At 42.6% G+C, this 15,861-nt stretch overlaps 2 protein-coding genes and 1 long non-coding RNA gene across 3 annotated transcripts; 1 reads left to right on the forward strand and 2 right to left on the reverse strand.

The window, feature by feature from the left end:
- Positions 1–941: 941 nt before the first annotated feature.
- On the reverse strand, positions 942–5,406 carry chic1 (cysteine-rich hydrophobic domain 1). Its single transcript, XM_086221830.1, has 6 exons — positions 5,225–5,406; positions 3,780–3,834; positions 2,685–2,840; positions 2,256–2,312; positions 1,703–1,762; positions 942–1,341 (listed from the first exon to the last, which is right to left on the reverse strand). The coding sequence occupies exons 1-6, from the start codon at positions 5,368–5,370 to the stop codon at positions 1,291–1,293; spliced, it is 525 nt and encodes a 174-aa protein (XP_086077956.1). The 5' UTR covers positions 5,371–5,406; the 3' UTR covers positions 942–1,290.
- LOC147251288 (uncharacterized) lies at positions 4,967–8,578 on the forward strand. Its single transcript, XR_015118892.1, has 4 exons — positions 4,967–5,276; positions 6,470–6,558; positions 7,970–8,056; positions 8,169–8,578. It is a non-coding gene; the product is annotated as an uncharacterized LOC147251288 (long non-coding RNA).
- cdx4 (caudal type homeobox 4) lies at positions 6,972–9,765 on the reverse strand. The gene is made up of 3 exons (XM_086221829.1): positions 9,203–9,765; positions 7,955–8,100; positions 6,972–7,387 (listed from the first exon to the last, which is right to left on the reverse strand). The coding sequence occupies exons 1-3, from the start codon at positions 9,636–9,638 to the stop codon at positions 7,154–7,156; spliced, it is 816 nt and encodes a 271-aa protein (XP_086077955.1). The 5' UTR covers positions 9,639–9,765; the 3' UTR covers positions 6,972–7,153.
- Positions 9,766–15,861: the final 6,096 nt, after the last annotated feature.

The following is a 15,861-nucleotide window of genomic DNA, read 5'->3' on the forward strand; positions in this document are numbered from 1 at the left end:
TATTTTCTCTCTTTATAGGGATTTGGTCATCATGACAAACATTTACAAGAATTGTAACAGGGACAATACTGCGAGGAGGATTTTAAATCTCCTTTGTACAAGAGAGCAGATGTTCTCCTGTACTTTTCTGTGGTTCTCCAACTATCTGAGAGGCACTCTAATACAAAGCGATGCAGGAAAATAACACTGACACCCAACGAGAGCTTGAAAACACAGGAACCATGTTCAGTAGACGTATGATCAACCAAACAACACGGGAACGTACAAAACTATAAAATGAATGCAAAGTCGAAATAAAATGAAAAGATAAATAAATAAATGAGAGGAAGTGCAGAGTCTTTATCTTCCAACTGCACGTCTGAGATGCAAACATCTCCATCTTTAACAGGTGGCAAGACCACCCGGATTGGCAAAAACCACATGGTAACATGCAACGCTGCTGACACTGGGTGAGGATGAACACAGTTTGAAGTCCTGACTTTCACCAGTGAAACCAGCAGCTCTGACTCTGGCATCGTGTAACTATATGGCTTACAAGGTAAACAGGTCCGTATTGACTAGAAACGGTACGTAGACATCTTTCATCATTAATCAAAACTATGGTACAGCGAGATATTGGCAAAGAAAAGAAAAATCAAACAAAACAGCTAAGTAACTTTATGTAAACAATGGTATACCACTGTACAGCTAACAGTATTTACAGGTCAAGTCCTTTACTAGCTAGTTCCCAAGTACAGAGGGTTAAATGTAAGAAAAAAAACACAGGGTGGCGACATACACTCTTTAGGCAATTTCAATCATCCCATCTACTCGCAAAGAACTGGATTCAAAGAGGAAACACAACAAGAGCTAGCCTCCGTCCTCTGTTGATTAACATAAGGCAATCAGTCTTTGCAAGGGATATCAAAGATGGGACACAGGCTGATGGTTCTTTGGGGTAAATGCACTTTGAGAATTTTCATTTGTTTGTCACTCACACACACACACACACACACACACACACACACACACACACACACACACACACACACACACACACGTCAGAGTGCAACAAGGGGACATGTCTAGTACTGCAGAGAAATGTGCAAAATCTGCTCTAAAGCAAAGTGACAGTGTTTCAATTTTTTTTTTTTCAATGTACAAGAGAGATGTTTAGGGTGAGGGTGGGGGTTGGGGTTGGGTGGGGGCGTCACAAGATGCCGGTGCAGACCCTTATTCCAACATACTGTTATGTACAAGGCACTAAGGAGAAGAGTGAAGGGCCACGCTTCTTGTCTGTCCACAGCTTCTTCAGTCTGGTCGGAATATAGGATATTTGGGTAAGAATTCTATAAGAATCACCTGAGGAGGGAAACACAGACGGCCTTCAGAAGAAGATGTGTCAGCTTAACAGGAAAATAGGAACTTTTATTATTTTGCTTGTGTGTGCGTGCGTACGCGTGCGTGTGTATTGTAACATTTTTCACATTTGAAGTCTACTGAATATTGAGTCTTACTGAATATTCTTCAGAAATACAAGGTCATCACTCTTTCAAAGGGTGCACTTGCATTATTTTGTTCTTAACATTACACCACAGTCACAAAATGATCCTAAAATATATTGTTTTTGCAATTTGCAATCATTTCTGGTTAATTTTCTATTTGATTACAGAGCTTACAGAGAAAATAATATGCAGATATGATGAGGAAATATCCCACTTACATATTCCATCATGTTACTGCTTTCGCATTTTCTTTTACTGAGTTTCCAGTGCAGCCCCAGCTAATGAAAGAAGAAAATACAAAAGACACAATGAAGGAAAACCTTTCTCTCAGACAGACACAAAGATGCATGCACGCACACACACAGACACAGAAGACACACACACAAGTAAACAATGGAAAATCTGTCTGAAATCTCCCCTTCAGTGTCAGGGGAATTTAAGAGAAGGGCTGTCTGGTCTGGCCGGGGTCAAAAAGTGGCCAGACACCCTGAAGAGCTTCCTTTATGTCTTTGCACTGCTACTAGCCCTAATTTGTTGCTGCGAGACAAAACAAAATTAACGCGGCTCTTCTTCTTCTTTCTTGTTTTATTTTTTTCCCCTGCTGACCTCACGGCCCTCTCAGACGGTGAGCGTCAGGTCGGACACAAGCAGCTTCGAGGAACTTGTGATGCATCTTGACGAAAAAGATGAATGGAGGTTCTGCGCCATGGTGATACAGACAAGTAAACACTTCCACTCAGGTGGCAACATGCTATCAGATATGGTTCTTACCTTGTGGTATAATCGATTATTTTCCCACTCTAACAACTTCTGAATTGACCGTCTTGTCTGTTAAAACAGAGAGTAAAACACACATGAAGGCAACAGAATACTTATCACTCAATTTTACACGTTATCAGGTGAGAGTTAACAGCTTCAGTGATGTGGGATTTATGGACTCAACTTGCAATTTACCAGCTAGTAATTTCCACTTTGTAGCCGGTGATTCTGAGTGTTAACACAACCTTTAAATGACACAACCGTGAGCAGGGCGGATGAGGAGCTGCGCGGCGCAATGCGTCATTTCTACACAGAGCCACTAATTGAACTCCAGCCCTCATTACCCTGCGCACTCGGAGCACTGCGGTTGAATTGCAGCCTCAGAGTAATCAGCACGCGTGTCAGGGAGAGTTAAACTGTCCGAGGAGGTCCGCGGCTTACTCTCTTGTTGAGGCAGATAACAGGCCATAGGCTGCAGCCCACGGTACAGCAGCAACACAGGCAGCCGCAGAGGAGCCACTTCACATTCACTGGCAAGTTCTTCTTCAGACAAGCGTTCACCCTGCTGATGCTGGTTTTGAATTCCTCCGGTGCGACCTAGAAAAACACAACAAAGCACGGATGTATAAATAGTTCCCAGTGGGTCTACACGGTGGGGAAAGTTATCAAAGCGTTAAAGCAAGAACTAAATGGCTTGTTTTATGTGCTGCTGACATAAAGATTCCTGATGATTTTCAACATGTTGATATTTGCAGATGTTGTCCAGAGATGAGATGAGATCTCTACAATACAGCGCCCCTGACTTTCTAACCAAGCTCTTGTCTGTTCAAGGCAAGGAGGGACTCAAAGAACAGATAAGCTCCGTGCCTGTGGCAGCGCCGGCCAAACAACTTGAATGGATGCTCATTCCTGGCTGAGTCTGTACGCCATAAAACAGGGGTCGTAATCTTTTATGACAGGATGCAAAGGTCTCTTTGCAAACAGCCAAAGACCTCAGAATAAAGCCCAGCAGGGCCTGATCTGCACCCTTCAATCATCATAATTGTGACCTCATCCATCACATGTCACCCTGGGTCACAATACGGAAGGTTCATTTTATTGCCCCACACTTCCCTCAGCCTGCTCTTACCCCTGCAGCCTTTTTGTGTTTCTGCGTCCGACCCAGGAAGCTTTCCTTTCTTGTCTACAGCAGAGTCTTCATTTCATTATTTTATCACCTGGAGTTGGACCCTCCAACACACTGGGGTCCCCGCCAACCCAGCCCCATAGACGGCTTACTCATTTACAGAGCTGGACAGCAGCACATTCACACTCTTTTCTATGCAACACGGTGCGCTGCTTGAAATGCAGCTCCATCCGATCAAAACCACTTGGAGAGCTCTGAATGGGGCAGTTTGGGGAAGTCAGGGCTGTTAAAGGCCCAGCAGAACAATAGAATCACTGTGGCTGTAATTGTTTAATTCTTCCCACTTGGAACTGAACAGAAAACAGCCTGCAAGACTGAAGTGCAAGAAGAGTAAAAAAAAGCAAATGTACCTTTCCCGTGAGAACAGAAGGGAACTCTGTATCAAATCTGTTGCTCAGTCCAAACCTGGAAAATAAAATAGTATTGGGAATTAAAAAGTGCATCTTAAAAGAGTAAAATAGAATATAGCTTTTATATCGCAAATGTGACCAAAGACAGAACAGATCAGTTTAAGATCCTGATAAATGAACCGCTGACTGACGTGTTAAGAGATGGCAATGAATTCTGAAAATAAAATGGCAGACTACTGAAAAATAATCTGCAGTCAAAGCCCTACAACTGAGGGTTTTGGTTTTTTTTTTTTGGTGGCATTCTACAATTTTTGCAATTTTCTGTTTGCTGCTGTTTGCCGTGTCTCTTGTTGATGGTACAATATCAATAAAACCTTCCACTGCTGCACGTGTGACAGTGTTAGCGGTGAAAGTGATCAGACAGGCATGTTGGATTTTAATTGATACACACATTAAACATATCATTCAAAAAATGACTTGAACACAAATAAGAAACTTTACTACCAGTTTAACGTCAGAGAAATTGTCGGTGACTGCTGATTCCACATTTGTTTTATATTGTGTTTCTTATTGTTTGACCTGCTTTTTTCTTGTATAACCCTCCCACACGATCAGTTCATTGAGTGCTTATATTTTCCTGGTCTTATTTGCTTTTATATTTGAAATATTTTCTTTTACGCTGTCTTTGGATTGCATATGTTATTACTATTACTACCTTTAAAGTTACACCTACCATGGAACACATGGCAAAGTCATTCAGACAAACTGCCATCATCCCATGAACAACAATATTACCAGGCCCACTCTTACTTAGTGGTACTGTTTCTGTCACTTCACATTTAATCAGAGAAGTCTTCATCAATGCATGTGACTCTTTAGTCAAGATAAAACACAATGGTAGGCTCTGATGATGGTGACAGTCAGATTTTGTAGTTTGCTTTGACGAAACCACTGCATGATATCAGAAGGGGAGGGGGGGGTGGTACACTTCATTTATCAACCTGATACCGTCACAGCCTCGGTAGAACAACAAGTAGCCAAGACAATATCATGACGAAAAGTGACGGAACTTGAAAGAATAAATTTTGGTTTGGTCAAATATAAAACTGTCCTGTTTCGCAAGTTAACTAAATGCCCCCACGACGATGTATTGTACTAATAAACTCAGCTGCTAACGGTACATTTCTTGTAAACTTGCCGACAACTGAATATCTTTTGGGGAATGACTACGCTTGTGGTTGCTTTGGGGATAAATGACTATTAATGGTGACTTTATGTCACATTTTCTCCAAGCAACAATTCTCCTTTCAGGCAAACACTGGCCCTATGTGTTAGTTGTTGTGATTTAGGTTAGCTAGCATGGTAGTAGCAGCTAAACAGGCTACATGCCAAAACAAGACGCCGAGACCCGGACAGACGGAAGCGACACGCACGGTTCGGCTTACACTGTGATGTGGCCAGCTCCTCGCATGACCACCGGCTCCGGACAGTACCGGGGCAAGTTTTCCTCGCTCACTATGCGCTCATCCTCTTCGTCTTCTAACTCATAAATGGTATCAAAGTCCGCCATGTTGGGCAGTAGGACGCTCATGACGTCCTCCCACCCCCCCAAACATGGCTGCGCACGCCGAGCAGGAGCGAGCACGCAGAGTCTGACAGGATGAGATGAAACTTAAAATAGTGATGCAATGAGGAATCAGTGGGACAGGACAAAACATCTATCTATCTAACTATCTATCTATACACACACATAATATAAATATATATGTACCTATGTACCCTATCTTAAATCAGGCATGAAAGCGAGATGATTCAGGTCCACAGCAGGAACAGTCCTCTTCCCAAATTAGCCAGTCAAGCTACATGTAATTCACATTCACTTTAACTAATTAGGACGTACACTTTGAACTCAAAGACCCTGAACCTCTGTTGGTGTGACTCACCTGAAGCTGTCCTCTATTTAGTAAACTCCAACAAACAAGGCGGCCTGTAAACCGTATAGGGCTGACCTATTTTAGAATAAATTGCATGTAAAGAAACAATGTACTGTATCTGATATCAAGTAAAGCCAAAAAAACGAAGACTATTGATTATTTAACAAGTAAGAACAGTGTTAAGTCTTCAAATAACAAAAAAAAAGACCCCCATAAATACTCTCATGGGGGCATTATAGGTTTGACCCCTCTTGACCCACACACTCATTTTACTGACAGACTTTGATTGATATTTCTGTCTCAGATTTAAGTAGAGGTGTGTTAAGAAATTAAAAAGAGTGCAATCCTTTAGAATTCTATCAAAGATGAACTTCTTATGTTGACTTGTGCGAACAAAATAAAGTTTTGTGTTCAAATAGATGATGGAGATGATTTCACTCGCACCATGGTACAGGGTATACAGGGTGTTTTGAAAAAAACACAAAAAATGGCAAAGCCCCCAATGGGTTCAAGTCACAGTTAAATGAAGTTAAGAAAAGACCAAAAAAGACCATGAAAGAATCCAAATGCTGAAGTGTTTTTTCTTCTTTTCCAAATAAGTTTACATGCAAATGAAGCCCACAAATGGCATTGATAACAAAATATGAGTTAACATACCATTTATTTAGATGTTTTTAGACCTGCATGCTGGCTGGTTTTTTTTTTTTCTTTCTTTCTCAGGACATTTATTTCCTAAATTTCTCAAATTGGCAACAGGACCAGAACTACCAACCTGCGTCTGAACTTGCATCACCTGACAAACGCATCCATGCCTTCGCTTAACAACCCACGCAACAAATCCAAAGGTGATGTGATGATAACCCTCCATCTTTCACAAAAAGTCAACATACCGCCAACAAAAAAGAGAAAAACAACAGATTTACTGCAAAAAAAAGCAATTTTATTTACATAGTGAACTTTGCCACTCGTATCATCAACATCTTCTCACCTTTTCCTGCTTTATAAGGCGGATAAGTTGTGCAGTGTAAATGATTCGACCCGTCAACCAGTGAGTCCCGGGTCAGATGAGCTCTATAGATTAAAAAAAAAAAAACCTTCACTCATAAATCCCTGAATTCTCATTTTATTCACAAACACATCATCACATAAAAAAAGGATATTTATATCTTATTAACTCACAAACAATTTAAAGCTTTTTTTTTTTTTTAGTTTGAAACACGTCGATTTTTTTTCGTTTTTTTTTAATTAAATCCCCCACGTTATTAGAACTATTCTAGCTATAAAAAGCGATATTTGAAGAGCCTCCAGCATGTCGTCGCTTACAAGCCTAAAGCGAAAACTTTGCCCACAGCTTTGTGCTTCAGGACGAGAGTTCATCCTCTGGTGGGTCCCGTCAGCTCGTCGGAGTGCTCGGTTATGTCACAGGGTCCGGAGGGTGAATCACTGGGTCACAGTCACTTGCTGTATATTCCTGATCGAAGGCAAGGTGTTCATTCCCTGGGGAGGGTACAGAGCGCCGTGGATGTCTGTGGGGCTGAGGGAGCCCGGCACCGGCAGAGGGCTGACCGAGCCCGGGTCACTGTGCACGGATCCCCCGCTGCCGTCAGACTGACCCATCTTCTTCTTGATGAGCTTCCGCTCTTTGGCCCTGCGGTTCTGAAACCAGATTTTCACCTGAGGTAAAAAATAAAATTAAAAAAAAAAAGTGGAGAAGGAAATTTGTTAGTTCGGTTGAAAATACGTTAAAAAGAAACAAGTATAATTTAATTATTTCCCCCCAAAATGTTGTTGACAAACTTTTTTTTAAGTGTAATACATTTATTATTTACATGTAATAGGGAATTTCAGGAATTACATAAATAAAAAAATACACAATACCATTAATACAAAAAAAACAACATATATTTAATAAAGGTTTTTCTTTATTTATATATTATTTCTGTAGTATTCTCCGGTCTTCAGCTTTTAAAATTTGCACACTAACTCTTGGTATGTTTTGTACGGAAAACCGTGACCGTCAAGCACAGTATTTTGATTAAAATAAACATGCAGATTATCAAACACAACCGAAGTTTATATATTTCTACTTTGCAAATACAAAGCCGACGTGTTAAGCAAGTTACTGCCTGTAACTGCTTCCTCACAGCAGTTACGATGCCACACAACTCAGGTCCTCTCCGCTTTATTTTGGAACGACGAACTGTGTGTTTACAAGTTCAGGACGGATTATGATGGACTAACCTGTCTTTCCGACAGGCCGAGGTTGACAGCCAGCTCAGACTTCCTCCTGATGGTGATGTATCTGTTGAAGTGAAACTCCTTCTCCAGCTCCAGTCTCTGATGGTCTGTGTAAACTACCCTGTATTTCTCCTTCGTTCTTGTTTTACCTGCGGAGAAACCAAACATATACAACATACAATTTTTTGCTTCTATTTTTTTTTTCATTGTATGTCAGCGGTATCCTCCGGTCAATGCCCTCCAGTGAGCAGCGGCAGCGGCAGCCGAAGCAGCATCAGCCAGGTGGTTGGACTGGACCAGGAGGCTGCATGCCAGGACGGGCCTATCTGCACACAGCATCTTTATGAGCTGCGTCTCAAATCCACATCTCCCTGCTTCGTCCACAGATACGCAAATTGAGCTCTTTTTGTTTTTTTGATGATGATCTTTCTTTGATGTTAACTGATGTTCAGCGAGTTTCAAATAGCCACCAGCCAGATACCAAACAAAAACACTTCGAGACCGCGGTTGTTTCATGCTTGCAAAATCTTTTCAAAGCTCGAGTTCCATGCGGGAAGACGCTACTTAATGACAACAATCAGATAAATCTGGAGAATTGTTATTGTTAATCCTGTCTTGTATAAATAAATCCATTAAGAAATTGTGTGAGTACATGTTATTACAGCAGAGGCCTACAGTATGGTCTGCACCTTTGAGAGCTCAGCTGTGAAAAACGTCACTCTTTCCGGCAATATAACTCTCGGAGAGGAAGAGAGTTTGGTGCATATCAAAGTGAAGAGGTGTTGAAAGCAAAGGCCACCGCCTGGATATGACGGCTGACTCTCAAAACACGAAACAATGTCACCGGGAAGTCGAGCTCACATCTACAGGAGTGTTGACATTAACATCACAAGCGGACCTGGCGCCGGTCCCTCACACCTCTGCGCTTCCCAACAGGAGTGAATACAGTGGACTCGCGTTCCCATGCCGAACATCATCCAGATCACACGTCCGTTTCGTGCTTATTAACTGTATTTTATTACTTTCATTCTGCCTCACGCTCACAACCAAATACACGCGCATGAATCAGGTTTGATTTACGGCCAGATTCTCTCTCTCTCTCTCTCTCTCTCTCTCTCTCTCCCTCTCCCTCTCTCCCTCGCTCCCTCTCTCTCTCTTCTAAAAAGACAAATCAGGATGAAAAATGTTTTACACTCTTACGTCCACTTTGCAAATATTTCAACACTTCCACTTATTTGAGGAGAGACTCACCTGTGGAGGACGACTGCGCAGTTTTGCTCATCCACTGGTACGAGTTGCGTCTTTCTCTGTCAGGAGAAAGTTGTGCACCAGCCACGTTCTCCGCTGGCGGCTGTAACACGGCGGACCCGGGAGGATGCATATGACTGTACTCAGATGAGCAGTAAGGAACCTGTGCTGGAGAGGAGTTGTTCATGGGTGTAGGAATAGTATTAGGGGGTCCAAGACTATATGCGCCCCAGTCCTCTCGTGGAGCTCCATATGAAGGTCCCCAACTCCCCGCAGATTGTGTGTGCGTATCCATGTTTGGCACATGATGGTATCCAGTAAAATCGGGGTACTGAGGCGTTGAAACAAAGTTCTGTGGAGGCAGATTGATGCTTGATCTTCTTACTGGCCCCTGGTGATACATACCGCTTTCTTTATCCAGTAGATATCCCACATACATGATTTGTTACAAAAATCAAATGAATAAAAACAGCAGCCGGGAGTGATGTGGCCTATTTTAAGGCGACATTGCCCTGAAACTGTTAAAAACAATCCCTCTGCTGTTTGTAGTCCAAATGGCTCCCGGATAGAAATGCGACGTAGTCCCAGCCTTTCTCCAGTCTCACATGATGTGCCTCTGTTGACAAGATGGTAAACGTATACTAGGGCCTCCTTGACGTCAGCCCTACTCCTCAACTCTTGGAGATTTGCATCCAAATGAAAGAGGTTGGTGGTGCGGGCCCAGCTGTCCCCTAGCGCCTGGCCTGCAGCGCGTCATCAGCTGACAGCGGGCCTATCGTGAACACGAGTTCCCCACCCCATGATGAATACATTAACATCTCGACCTATCAGCTGCACATGCGGCACATACCGGTCATAAACCCGAGCGACGGGTCCTCGAACGCATCACGTAAAAAAAGGCCTGTGCGTAATTGCGCACAGAAATACATCATTATTGTCTTAAGAAGTCACTTTACGCTGACGATTATTGAGTTAGCAACATCGTTACAGACGGCCAGGTTTTAAAAGAATATGCTTACACTGTTTTTGGCATTAGTTGTGCCCCCTCCCCCTCTCCGCGCGCGCTCTTTCTTTTCCCATCATATTTAAATTCTTTAGCTTTTTTGGCTTGTGGGAATTCTACACTTTCCAACCACGCTTCACACGTAAACCTGGTTTTTATTTGTTGAAGATATTCACTTGCAAACGAGGTGCAAAGTATGAGAGACCTGTTCCTGAAGCAAGCCGGAGCTTTAGCATGCTTTAGTTCACACCTCAAGGTCGCACTTCACAGCTAATTCCGGTTACAAGGAAACTCTAACAACCCCCTCTGAGACAAATAGCCTCGACACATCAATCCGCTGAAAATACCGTGAATGAATGAATGAATGAATGAATGCGCGAATGAATGAATCTGATTTGACCTGGTTTGGATGTCGTTTAGCGGTCACGAGTCTCATGACGTTCGACTGAGCTTCACTAATGTTTTAGTGCTTATTTGGACACGCAACTGTCCTCTCAGTCATTTGCACGCAGAGGACGCAATCGACACTTTTATCGAATAAATATGAACGTCAGATTCCACGTTAAAGCGTCCTCTTCCATGTCCTCTCCTCCATTCAACTCTGTGCAAGTGCGAAGAGCTTCTCGGATGAGATGACGATTTATCTCCGCTCACTCTTCTTATTCTCTTCTTATTCTCGTAGCGACGTCATATTTTTGACTGCTTGATATTTTCAACGGTAATGCGGCAGGTGTCTGAGGCTCCATTTAGCAAAGTCAGTCACGAATGTTGATGGTGCCTCTGAAGCCTCTGTTTATTGACCACAAAATATTTATGAGACTGTCTCATCGAGTTGTCCCTGACCTCTGACAGCCAGGAATTGTAAACACAGACTGCAAAAGACAAAGTTTTCACAAGGATATTTCACTACAGTTTCAAATAAAGAATCTCGTTACTCATAAGGCAGAGTTACTTAACATGAAGCGTCTCTGTAGCCCCCACCCCCATAAAATAGATGAAACAAATTAGAAAAAAATTGTGATGACAAAAAATAAACTATCATTGGATGAAGAGAAATTCACCTGAAACTATTCTAGAAATAAGATGTCTGTTCCTGTATCTGACTGAGTTTGATGATAAATGAGGCAAACGTAGGTGGCAAGACTTTGTTTTGTGCACTCTGTCCTGATTGTTTCTGCTTGAAGAAGAGCCTTTTAAAACAATCCCATTTAGACCTTTTTTTTTTAAGCCATTTTAGTGGCTCTGAATTTACATTTGGTTGAAGTTCCAACTACATCGGGAGAGGTTATCTGACATGTTGGTCACTAACATGAAGGAGGAAATGCTGCGTCAGCCAGAAACTAGCAACTGCTGCACTTGGATGTATCACATCCATGTAAAGCAGTTAAACTCAGACAGAAGCATCAAACACTCCAGAGACTGATTCTATTCTCAGCGTGGACAGTGACCCTGTGTCCTATTATCAAGTCTATCTTTTATGAAATACCTCCCAGAACGTCCCCCACCACACACACACACACACACACACACACACACACACACACACACACACACACACACACACACACACACACACACACACACACACACACGTCTTTCTACTGTAGCCAACTGTCCTCACACCGACTCACTGCTGCCCTCTTGTGGACTTCACTCAGAAAACCAGAGTGACCTCTCACCCGGAGATTGACCTCAAGAGGGCAGCCTCCAGCCACCCAAGTATTTCAAGGTATTAATTTTATGTGCAAGGGGCGGCATGGCTGAGAGGTAGAGTGGCTGTCAAGCAACCAAAGGGTTGCTGGTTCGATCCTCACTTCCCCGGGTGACCATGTCCAAGTGTCCTTGAGCAAGATACTGAACACCTAATTGCTCCCAATGGCTTTGTGACGGACTGGTGACCCGTCCAGGGTGAACCCCGCCTCTCACCCAGTGTCAGCTGGGATGGGCTCTAATAGGTTCAAAAACATGTGTCACAGCTGCAGTTCTAAGCCTTTCTTAACGAGAATTTGAATTAAATAAAGGCTTAAAATACTCTCCAAATAATGATAACAATAAAAAAAAACCATTTAATGACCTTCCAAGAAGGTTATTATGAGATATCCCCAGGTTGTCTTAAGAATGTTATTCTGCCTCCAAGATGAATGCAATAACATTTCCAGACCATAGCAAGGTGGTATTTTCAGACCATTTTTAGAACCAAATGGTAAATGAGGGCTAATCACTCTTGTAGGCGGTGGAATCCCGTTTCATCTTTCATATTTAGACTAACATAGGAAGTTGTTGACAATAAATATTTTTTCTGAAATGAGCAATCATGAATTAATTCCCCAGGATCTGATTCAGTAATAAAACTACAACAGCAGTAACATCCCTGAGAAGGCAACAGGTCTGCTCACAAGGTGGCGCCATTGAGTTACTGATCGAAGTCTCCTGCCTTCACCGGGACGTGCAGAAAAAGTTCATTTTTGTTGACAGATTCATATTTCTGATGTGTGACAGTCGATGTGACAGACTATGGAACAGCAACACACACACACACACACACACACACACACACACACACACACACACACACACACACACACACACACACACACACACTTTGCTTGTTTGAACACATAAAGGGAATCTTTCCTGTGCTGTTGACCCCCCAAGCAGGAAGAATCCTGGTCACAAATGAAAATTATAATTATCTATTTTACACACACGTGGCACGGTGGTGCAGTGGTCAGCGCTGTGGCCTCACAGCAAGAAGGTTCAGGGTTTGACTCCTGGCTTGGGCAAGGGATTTTGCTGTGTGGAGTCTGCATGTTCTCCCTGTTCCTGTGTGGGTTCTCTCTGGTACTCCAGCTTCCTCCCTCAGTCCAAAGACAGTAAGAGGGGACGAGGCTGATTGATACTCTAAATTGACCGTAGGTGTGAGTGTGAATGGTTGTCTGTCTCTATGTGTTGGTCCTGTGATGAGCTGGTGACCTGTCCAGGGTGAACCCTGCCTCTCACCCAAAGGCTGCTGAGATAGTCTCCAGCCCCCCCACGACCCTTAATAGGAACAAGTGGAAGACGACGGATGGATGGATATTTTACACACAGCTCATGAAAATTCAGAACATCACCTCAAAACATCCTGCTCACGTCCCCGTCTGTCCATCAGTCTCTTCCCTTTCTCTCCCTCTTGATCTCTGTCCCTCTCTTTCCTCCTGTACTGTATATGTCTTCCTCCATTACCTGTCTTTGTCTCTGCCCTGCTCTCCTGCTCTCTTTCCCCCAACTGGTCAAAGCAGAAGGCCGTCCCCATTGAGCCTGGATCTGCTCTACGTTCCTACCTCTTAAAGGAAGGTTTTCGTCGCCACTGTTGCAGGATGTGCTTGCTCATGGAGACTTGTTGGGTGTAAATTCATTGAAGGAGTGTAGTGCTGGACCTGCTCTACTTGTGAAGTGTCATGAGATAACTTTTGTTGTGATTTGGAGCTCCACAAATAAAACTGACCTGACTAAACGTAAAGGATGAAAAATGGAGAAACACAAAAGATCAGATGTTTTTACTGTGTCTGATTGTGAGGAAGACATAATTTACATTTCTTGTGTCATGGATGTTCATGTTTATGAGCCAAGTCGCAGCAAATGAACATAACTACACATCAACAACATCCATCCATCCATTTTCTACCGCTTATCCTGTTAAGGGTGTCTGGAGCCTATCTCAGCAGCCTTTGAGCAAGAGGCGGGTTTCACCCTGGACAGGTCACCAGTCCATCCATGGGACGAAGCTGGAGTACCAGAGAGAACCCACACAGGAAAAGGGAGAACATGGAGACTCACACAGAAAGATCCCCTGCCCAAACCGGGACTCGAACCCACAACTTTCTTGCTGTGAGGCGACAGTGCTGACCACTGCACCACCGTGCCACCCATTTTTTCTATTCTACAAATTTATTAATATTTACTGTTCATGACTTAATTCAGTGAAACGAGCTAACACATGTATGAAAGCCTATTAACAGAATGGGCTATGTTCTACGGCCCTCGGTGACCTCTGACCTTTACAACCCAGAGGGATCAGGTATGTTTCAACGTTATTTAGTTTAGTTTTTGCACAAATTAGAGGAAAAACACAAAAGAGGCCAAATAATCGATTGAAAACCTTGTATTTTTTTAGGAAATGTGAGGACAAATTCACATTCATGTGGACAATGAAATCACTAATTCACACCAGCTCCTCATTAAAATGAGCCCCTCTGCCCCCCCCCCCCCCCCATTGCCCCCGGTGGTCTGTCGATAGTTCCAATCAGTGACAGTCAGCGGTGAAGCAGCCCAGGAATTCATTTAGTTGCATAACTGCGTCGGTGTTATTGAAGTGGCTGCATCGTTTCTCTGCAGGAACGAGGTAAAACAGTACCATCTGCTGCTATTTTTAGAGAATCCGCCTGCATGTCTTCCAACGCAGCCACCTTAGTTGTCTTCTGTAACATAAAGCACATGTAAGAATCTGCAAAAACAAAATCATGATTAATCAATTCCGAGTACAACAGAAATAGATGTTTTGGAGAGATGGAGATGTTTCTGCTTAGCGAGTTGTTTGTGTTTGCTTGTGGGAGGTACGGCTGAGGCCAAACACCCTGGAGGAGAACACAGGGACCTTTTGTCAATTTTCACTCAGTCATGAATGTGAGGAAGATGAGAGCATCGTCGTCATTTGATGCTTCAACACCTGGATTTGACATTTACACAGGAAGTTCAGTTTTTATTTGCTGCAGTGTTTACACAGACAGAGTCCTTTGCTCATGTTAGTCAATATTTGAACAGACATGGTAGTTTCCCAGGTGTTTTTTTTGTTTTGTTTTGTTAGAATATTATGATGGAACCCGTGTTCATTTTCCTGCAGTGTTTTAAGCTGGTTGTTATTCCAAGATTTGAATCCAACTGGTCCAAGCCGCGTGGACTCAAACCATAAGTCACCGCTCATATAAATCTGAACCACACAGCTAATGTATCACACTGTTAAACTATATCCGTACAATAAATCTTTTTAACGCCAAATTTGTGTGCAGTTTTGTCCAGTTTTTGTCCCTGGGTACCCAGCTAGCAATGCTATGCTAACTAGCTATGTAAGCTCGTGAAAGTGTTATGTTCACCTAAATTCTCTCAGGTAGAATGAAAAGAAGCAAAACCAGAAATTCACAGCCACCAAAATTAAGAACATGAAAAAGAACACACCCAAATATATTTGTCATTGTGTGTAACAATACTACATGAAATTAAAGCTGAAATATTTTGTGGGCTGCTGTTAGCTAGCTACCCTTGCGCACAAAAAAGTGCTAGCTTGCTAGTTGATGTCAGAATTACAAATCTCTACCCTCATGATGCCAGATTGTATTTATAATTGAATTATAAAGTAATTTTTTTTTTAATCTTAACCAATAATAAAATCCCACTCATGGTGTAAACCTCAGACTGAGAAAGATCCAGATAGATGGTCAAAGAAAAGAGCGGAAAACGAAGATCCAGCGAATGGGTGCGAAGATCCAAAATGGCCGAATGAACCACTTACAAACCATTTAAACCAACATTTATAACAGTACAATGTATTTACATTTATTTTAAGTTACTGTAAAATGACAAATACCTTTAAACCTAAAACATTTTCTCCAAGACATCATTA

The sequence above is a fragment of the Aulostomus chinensis genome, chromosome 13 (assembly GCF_037954235.1).
Source record: "Aulostomus chinensis isolate RoL2024-O1b breed Wild chromosome 13, RoL_Achi_v1.0, whole genome shotgun sequence".
NCBI lineage: Eukaryota > Metazoa > Chordata > Actinopteri > Syngnathiformes > Aulostomidae > Aulostomus > Aulostomus chinensis.